Source organism: Tarenaya hassleriana, unplaced genomic scaffold (assembly GCF_000463585.1).
Source record: "Tarenaya hassleriana unplaced genomic scaffold, ASM46358v1 Cleome17, whole genome shotgun sequence".
NCBI lineage: Eukaryota > Viridiplantae > Streptophyta > Magnoliopsida > Brassicales > Cleomaceae > Tarenaya > Tarenaya hassleriana.
In genome coordinates this window covers 1,371,853-1,380,556 of record NW_010965122.1, presented here as the reverse complement: position 1 = coordinate 1,380,556, position 8,704 = coordinate 1,371,853, and the positions used below count along the sequence as shown (strand labels likewise).

General features: G+C 34.4%; 2 protein-coding genes across 2 annotated transcripts; one reads left to right on the top strand and one right to left on the bottom strand.

Annotated features, from left to right (window-relative positions):
• The first annotated feature begins 3,369 nt into the window (after nucleotides 1-3,369).
• LOC104809944 lies at nucleotides 3,370-5,133 on the top strand. Its single transcript, XM_010536076.2, has 3 exons — nucleotides 3,370-3,716; nucleotides 4,435-4,542; nucleotides 4,637-5,133. Exons 1-3 carry the CDS (start codon nucleotides 3,408-3,410, stop codon nucleotides 4,946-4,948), a joined length of 729 nt encoding a protein of 242 aa, XP_010534378.1. The 5' UTR covers nucleotides 3,370-3,407; the 3' UTR covers nucleotides 4,949-5,133.
• Nucleotides 5,005-7,039, bottom strand: LOC104809945 (MADS-box transcription factor PHERES 2). The gene has a single exon (XM_010536077.1). The coding sequence runs from the start codon at nucleotides 6,995-6,997 to the stop codon at nucleotides 5,768-5,770; it is 1,230 nt and encodes a 409-aa protein (XP_010534379.1). The 5' UTR covers nucleotides 6,998-7,039; the 3' UTR covers nucleotides 5,005-5,767.
• Nucleotides 7,040-8,704: the final 1,665 nt, after the last annotated feature.

Below are 8,704 nucleotides of genomic sequence, written 5' to 3'. Positions count from 1 at the left end.
TATTATTATTATTATTATTATTATTATCGCAAAAAATATTTTTATTTAATAAAAAGCCCGAAGCCCGGCCCGAACCCGCCCGAAGCCCTGTAGGGCCGGGCTCCGGGCCATCGATCCTAGACCCGAAAAATAAATGGGCGGGCCGGCCCGGCCCGAAAAATTCTAGGCCCGAATTGAACCCGACCTGAACCCGGCCCGACCCGCCCATTTTACACCCCTACGGATATGTCGAAAAGCTCGGGTGTGAGATATCTAGCTATCCACCTCCATTATACAATGATACCAACAATAACTTTTTATTTATTCAAAAATATTTTCTTTTAAAGTGAAAAATACCAAACTATAACTTACAAAACTATACTCTTGTGTAAAACTAAACATGGATTTTCGAGGGTATAGTTAAACTATTTTGTAGTTTTTTTTATAAAAAAAATTACAGCTATTGATTTTTGAATTTTCTTTTCTTCAAATTTGTTTTGGATTCTCTGAAAAATATTTTTTTTAAAATAAAAAATATTAAGTTTTGAGGTAACTATCATATTGATATCGAAATGTTGAAACTTCCAAAAAATATTAAATCATTAAATTTGACAAAAATATGAAATTTTAAATTTTTTACAAAATTGCTATCTACATTAAACCCAATAGTTGAACGAAATGATGTAGTATTGAATTTTTACCATATCATATACCCCATCAAATTAAAAAAACTAAGAAAAATAAAAAATAATTATAAAGACCACATCAAATATAAAAATTATGAAAATTATGATAGTTATCTGTAATTGTTTGGGCAAAATTCCTAAAAAATTTCCGTATTTGCAATTCGGTAGAAAACTAATTCCTGAACTTATAAGTGTCCTTATTTATTCCCGACTTGAAAAATTGGACACGATAATTCCTAAACTTGTTTAAAAGTGTCATAGTCATTCTAACAATAATTTTGATCAAAATAAGGTGTTGAACAATCTCACTTGGCGCGTAAATTATCAAGATACGTCTGACTTTTATGTCATTTATGTAGAACTGGATATAATAGATACGATTTAATAAAACCGGTTCGTAATAGTAAACGACGCCATTCTCATCGAAAAATCTGGGATGAAAGAGATGTAGTCCCGATGACGGTTACTTCGACGTCAAACGCTCATGTTTCGGCAGAGACGCCGACAATTTGGATTTAGAACTTGAGAACCGATAGTGATGATCATTATTCTGATCTCCGTCGTTATCCCATATCTTTTGATGAACCGAAATTTATACTATTACGAATCGGTTTTGTTAAACTATATCTATTAAATCATGTTCTGCATATATTGTATAAAAGTCTGACATGTCTTGACAATTCATGCGTCAAATAAGATTGTTTAATATATTATTTTGGTCAAAATTTTATTGTTAGGATGATTATGACACTTTTAAGCAAGTTTAGTAATTATCGTGTTCAATTTTTCAAGTTCATGAATAAATAAGAACATTTGTAAGTTCATGAATTAGTTTTCTACCGAATTGCAATATACTCTCGTATAAAACTAAAAATGAATTTTCGAGGGTATAGTTAAATTATTTTATAGTTCTTAAAAAAATTACAGCTATTGAGTTTTGAGTTTTCTTTTTTGATCAAATTTGTTTTGGATTCTCTGAGAAATTTTTTTTTGAAAAAAAAAATTTAATTGAGTTTTGAGTTAACTACTTCATTGATACTGAAATGTTAAAACTTCCAAAAAAAATAACTTTGACAAAAATTATCGAATTATAAATTTTTTAACAAAATTTCTATCTACGTTAAACCAAATGGTTGTAGAATGAAATGACATGGTATTAAATTTTTACCATATCATATACCATATCAAATTAAAATAATTTAGAAAAAATAAAAAAGAATTATAAATACTACATCAAATATAAAAATATGAAAAATATGATAGTTATCTGTAATTGTTTTTTGAGATTTTTTCTGATTTAAAAAAAGAATTTTATTTTTGTTTTTTATTATGTATAATATCGAAATAGATTCGTTTAATTTGATTTTAAAAAATAAAATCTGTTAATTTTTAAATCATAGTAAAAAAAATATTTATGAATATGGGTAGAGGTGTAAAACGGGTTAGTTCGACCCATTCTATCTCGATCTCATAATTTTTTAGTACAATCCATCATGACCCATCTTTTTGCGAGTAAAAACTTATTTAGGTCAGTCCACCTAATTTTATAGGAATGGGCGAACGGTTCGATTCAGGTTAATCGGTTACGGTTAATTCGTGTTCGGGTATTTCGGATTTTGAATATTCATAACCAAACAGTTATTTAATTTTATTCGGTTCAGTTCGATTCAGATTTGGTTTGGTTCGGTTCGATTTTATATACTTGAAATTATAACCAAATAAAAATTCAGTTCGGTTCAGTTATAATATTAAAAAAAGTTTTAAAACGTTTATAATAAAAAAATATTCAAATAAGATATAATATAAAATACCATCATGATCATCTTAACATATAAAACAATAAAATCTAAAATTTATGTAATAATTTGTTTTGACGTAAAAAGATTTTAAATAAATTTTATCTTTTTCAAATGTTCATATAACAAAAAATTGAAAATAATAAAATAATAATGAAAAATTAATAAAACAATGATTAAATTAGAAAAAAAATTATATATGTCAATATCAATGATACTATTTTTCTAATTAGATTTAACATATATTGTATATTAATTAGTGATACATAGGTAAAAACGGTTATATTCGATTTATTCGGTACGGTTAATTCATATTCGGTTATTTCGGATTCGGTTATTTCGGATTTTAAAAAATATAACCAAACGATTATTTAATTTTATTTAGTTCGGATATATATCGGTCGGTTCGGTTAATAACCAAAACACCCGAATTGAATATCCACTCCTATAATCTTAGATCATGAGTCAAACAAGTTGGCTCGCGAACTAAATAAATTACTAAAAAATAAATTTTAAATATTAAAAAAACTATTTAAAAATATTATAAATATAAAAAAATTAAACAAAATTAAACAAAACAAGTCAAATAAGTATTAGAAACACAATTTTAATATAAAAAAGTATTAAAATATTTAACGAGTGAAGGACATTTTTATATGACCAACAAGCACATGAATATAGGATATGAATTTGGATTCAATTCGCAAATCAAATGAGATACCCAAAAATGAGGTTAGTGAAGGACATCTTCCACAATATCCAAAAAAAAAAAAAACAGCTGATTTTTTTAAGTGTGATTATTTTGTGAATGCCACCTGGCATTGCAAACTGTTTGGATTTTGTTTGGGCCTAATGGGCCCAACAATGCCTAAAGTAAGCCCTCTTTCTCGATGGAAGAGCACAAAAAAGGAAGCGACGAGAGAAACACAGAGACAACCTTGAACCGATGGCAAGATCCGTAATTCTGTGTCTCATCCTCGCGGCGGTTCTGACGTCATCTCCGGCGGAGGCCTCCGGTGACGACAACCGAGTCTACTCTCCGTGCTCCGATTCCAGGGTTGCGGTCGGTGATGGATTCTCATTCGGCCTCGCCTTCGCTGCAAAAGAATCCTTCTTCAACAGCAATCGTTCCGTACAGTTCTCTCCATGCGATCGCCGACTCTCTCTCTCTAATTCAGGTTCTCAGGTCGCCGTTTTCCGACCGAAAGTCGATGAGATCACCCTCCTCACCATCAACACCTCCAGCTTCCGACCGGTTCGATCCGTTTCCCTGATCTGATTTTTTTGATGAATTAAGGGTTTCGATTAGATCATAAAGGAGAGGGTTTTTAGAGTAAAGTTTTTGGTAAATTCTATGGGAATCCTCCTGATCTGATGCCGGTTGACTCTGAAGTTACATGCCAAGATCAGTTGATAACTAGTTTAAAATTTCTGGATCCGGCTTAGAAATTTCAGAAACTTCGTGTTCGAGGCATAATTCCTGTAGTTGCTTAGGTTATGTTTCAGATCACTTCTTGATGGGTTGTGTATGTTAGTTTCAATTTTCCAGTCTCTGAAGATGTGCTTCGTCTCTGCATTCCTCTGTCCTGTCTTATAGCAAAGGGAATGGTGTAAAAGAGAGATTTAGCATGACATTAGGTATTATCATGCCAAATGATCTGACATAGAGCCCCCGTTATTAGACAATTCGAAGGATATCGGGTAAGAAACGGTTTGACATATAGTGGAATTATCATTGTAAGGGTTGAAGTACGAATGTATCTATCAAGACTGATGTATAATAGCGTTATTTATCCTCTAAAATTTTTGGTGAGGAAGTTCTGATGGGCTGAAATATATCTCTTTCAGATACGGAGGTTCTAAATCTGTTTCCTGCTAACTTGATGCTTTGTGAATTGTGATGCTAATCACGACTTTGACCGGTTGATTGCAACACTGAAAATGTAAATAACTTGATTACTCTGTCTTCCCAGGACTCTACGGGCGGTTTTATGGTAGCATTTGCTGGTTCGAAATATGCTGCAAGATCGGTCCCAGTTTTCGTTGCGGATAATAACCTCATCGTGACAAGCTTCACTCTTGTAATTTGATAAGCTTCATAACCCTTTTCACTCTATGAAGTTTCTACTATCCTCTCATTTCTAGTCTAATCCTGTGGGTTTTTCATCGACATAGGTTCTTGAGTTCCAGAAGGGCAGGCTTCAGAACTTATATTGGAAGAGAGACGGTTGTGCCAAATGTGCTGGAGATGCGAAATTTGTGTGCTTCAACAAACAGGAGTGTGCAATCAGAACGCAGAACTGCAAGAACCGAGGAGGCCAAGTGGATTGCAGTCTCGGGATCCAGTTGGCGTTCTCGGGCACGGATAAACACTACACCGCCCTAAATTCGTGGTACGAGGTAGCAAACCTTCGGCAGTACTCGCTCTACGGCCTCTACTCCAATCTACGGGATTCTCTTACCAACCAGTTCAAGAACATCTTCTGAGTTTCCACCTGATGTTTTTGTAAGATTCTTCGCCCCTCGGTTTTAGTTTGTGATTATTTCTTGCCTGTATGTTATATTCTTTGTGTATTCCTCGTTCTCCGTTTGCTTGATTCCTGCTATACTACTATTTTCAACTTTGACAGTGCCTTTATATGAGCAAATGAGATATATGATTGTTTCAGTGACTTGTGAGTTTGGAGAGTTGAAGAATTTCAATGACTTGTAAGTATTGTTTCTTTTTGGGCGTTAGAAGAGTAATTTTGATTTGTGAATTGAAGATTCTTACCTGCAATACTCTTAGCTTATTAAATTTAAAAGTGATATGCTTTTGCAGTTAATTCTCTATGATTTAAAAGTGTTGTTTGAATTTGATCTTCAAATCTCAAGGAGTAGGGATACATGTATCTTTGTGTTATTGCATTTAAAAAGTATATTATATAGTTATTATGTCTCAAATATCTTAGATTGAATTGTTTCTTTTACGAAATTTTAGTATATTCAGTTGCGTCCATCTATGTATAAATAAAGCTGCAAGAGAAAGAGCCAAATTGAAAAATTACAATTTATGAAAGAAATACCAAAAAGAAGATGTATGTATTCAACTTTATTTTTTCTCTCTCTCTCTTTTTTTTATAAATGAAATATCACTTTTAATATCTTGCAATTGTTCATACGTTTACAACATGACCAAAGAGACGAAACCAAGAACATAAAAACATAACTAAGCAACACCACTGAAACCCCGACAGTAACCAAACCTAACCATAGAGACCGAGCATATGTAGAGACACAGAAACATGATTTGATACCATATTATCATCACTGAGATGGATCCTTATTGGCACCATACCGACCAACCATATCGCCTTGTCGAGGAGCCGACGGTGACCCTTCACCAGGCGGCTGCAGCCGAGGACCACCGCCAGCTGAGTTGTACTCTCCTCCATGGCCAAGCGGCTGAAGCAACAGGTCGGTTCCAAATGGCTGCAGCCCCAATTCGATAGGTGTCTTGCTGTTGGTTCCTTCTCCTCCCAGAGGAGCCGTCAGATTGAGGTTATGCCTCGTTAAATTCGAAGGGAACGGTCCCAATTGGCTCCTCAGGATGGCCTTAGGGTTTGCATGACCTTCAAGAGAGGGAAGGCCAAGTCCCATGGGAACCAAGCTCGATCCGCTGCTGGGATTTATGTTGTTGAGATTTAGCTTCATCATCGTGCTTTGGTACGACGATTGAAGGGCTAATCCTTCTTGGGAATTTTGAGGAGACATTAGATTCATCTCCACGTTAGGGTTTGCTCTGTTGCTTCCACTTCCTTGGTCGGGAAGAAAACTTCCGTATCGATGAATGGAAGTATCACCCATGTGGATATAGCTTTGGTTTTCTTGATAAGGGATCCCCACGTTGGTGGAGATAGAAGGGGTGAAAATCCATTGATCCATCAAGTATTGATTTTGATGATTCATAGGGTTTGAACCAACGCCATTTCCTCCCCCTCCTGGTGCTGCAACCGCCGGCTCATCCCTCAAGGGCTGGTTTGGAAGGCTCGAAACGTTGTGGAGAGGTGGTTGGTGAATCAACTCACCCCTTTTCCTCAACAGGTTGATCTTGTCCTTCGTGTACGAGATCAATCCGTAGATCTCGCTCATGGTGAGATCCGAGAGTGTTCTACTATGATTGATGATTTGTAACATTAGCCGATCCATCTCGGCTTCTTGGTTCTTCTTCTGGCTCTTGACCAACTGCTCTTGAACCTTCCCTGCCTTATCCCTCAGATAAGACTCCTGATTCGTCGCCTTCTTGCTCCTCTCGATGTCGGGTAAGGAGAAATAACGGTCAAGGAGGCCTCGGGCCAACTCCTGGCTCGGCCAGACGAGCGGGTTGGCCTCTTCGTTGCTGAAAATGATCAAACAAGCCCTCACGTCACACAAGATCGTGAGTTCTTGAACCTTTTTCACCAACCCTAGTTTTCTCTTCTTCAAACTGGATTTTCTTGCGTTTTCATTCATGATCCATGCAAGTTTCACCTTTCTCTTTCCCGTTGTCGCCCTCATGATATGATCCCCTCCTCCCTCCCTCTCTTTCTCTTTTGTTTCTCTTCTTCTTCTTCCTTTGTGTGTGAAGGAATAGTGACGCATGTGAGGGTTTTATATAGGGCCAGAGGGGAGATGAGGTGGATGGTCAACAAAAGGCATAAGCATGAGTACATATGTTGGTTTGCCTCTTTTGAAATGGTCTTAAGTCGCATGTCATTTACCCTCTCTAGTGTATATCTTCTTTTAAAATTAGATTCGATAATTCTTTACAAAAGGGTATCCTTATTATTTCTCTACTTCCAAAAAAAGGATATATAATACCACATATAGAATATAGAAACTTTTATATGTATTCCTACTAAGGTTTTCAATTATTTCTTGAAATGGTTGCTCTCTTTTGGGATTTACTGCTAAATATTCTATCCATTTTCAGATATTGTTCCTTTATTTACATATAGTTAAAGATTTCTAAAATATTCAGATTTTTTTGGTCATATTTTTTTCTATAACGATTCTAATGTTTTTATGGAAAAAATAATTAGAACCAAGTGATTAAATGACAACTAGATGTAGATACCTTCCACTGGTTTTTCAATATATATATAAACTATGGGCTACAGATGTCAAAATAAATTGACTTCAATGGTTTAGGTTTAGAGTCTAATTCTAACCCATTAATGCTTAGGGACGTAAAATGGGTTGGTCTGACCCAGTCCAACTTGGATCGTTTCGATTTCGAAAATTTTCAGCCCAACCCAGTTCGACCCGACTTTTTAGCGAGCCAAAAATAAATCAGTCCAATCCATATCATCTGAGTAGTACATATACATATAACCAACAACTAGGAATTGACCCATAATAAAAACTAAAAAATTTTATGATTGTATATATAAAAAATTAAAATTTTAAAAAAATAATTATTTTTTCTAGCTCGCGAACCAGCCCGGATTCGCAAAAATATTGACTGGCTCATGAGCCAACCGCCAGAACTCATTTTACATCCCTATTAATGCTTAGATATGGGTTGAAATTTTGACTAATGGGTTTAGTGAATTCAATTGTGGGCTATGTATTTTTTTTTTTTATCTGTTTTGTAGCCATTAACCCGTGAACCGAGGCAAAATGACCCTTTTCGAAAGAAAAAAAAAATCTCTTGATCTTCTATTATGGTTTTGGTTCGCATGATTTATGAGATAGATTGGGAAAATTAGATCATATCTGTTGAGATTTACAAGAAAAACGAGAGAAAATGTATTTTTTTTTTCAGATTGAAATGAGAAAAATATGGTATTTAAAATATATGGAGTAAGAGCAAACTGAGAATAATAATAATGTAAACAAAATGAAATTACATAATCGGATATATGTAAGACTAAACCAAATATGTAACATTTGCTCATTTCAATTTAATAAATAAGGACATACAGTTCTACCAATAGGACATTTCAACGCGGTGCAAAATAATTTGGCGATAAGTTTTGTTTGTATAACATCTTTATGAATTCTTGTTACCATTGGCAATGATTGAAATGTGAAACCAGTCGCCTTGGACCCCGAAAATTGTTTCAATCATAAATATGAATCATTTATTAGAATTCTTTTATTTTCTTTGTTTTCCTATGCATAAGACTCATCGTAAATCATAAAATATATAAACACACGCACACATCACATTTGTACACTATGAAATTCTTATGACAGATGAAATATCTAAAACAAAAATTA

What these genes read in the sequence shown, in the direction of transcription:
- LOC104809944 (XM_010536076.2), top strand. Translation starts at nt 3,408, where the DNA reads ATGGCAAGATCCGTAATTCTGTGTCTCATCCTCGCGGCGGTTCTGACG. An exon ending in ACACCTCCAGCTTCCGACCG is followed by an intron (nt 3,717 to 4,434) that starts GTTCGATCCGTT and finishes CTGTCTTCCCAG; the next exon opens with GACTCTACGGGCGGTTTTAT. An exon ending in TCGTGACAAGCTTCACTCTT is followed by an intron (nt 4,543 to 4,636) that starts GTAATTTGATAA and finishes TCATCGACATAG; the next exon opens with GTTCTTGAGTTCCAGAAGGG.
- LOC104809945 (XM_010536077.1), bottom strand. Translation starts at nt 6,997, where the DNA reads ATGAGGGCGACAACGGGAAAGAGAAAGGTGAAACTTGCATGGATCATG.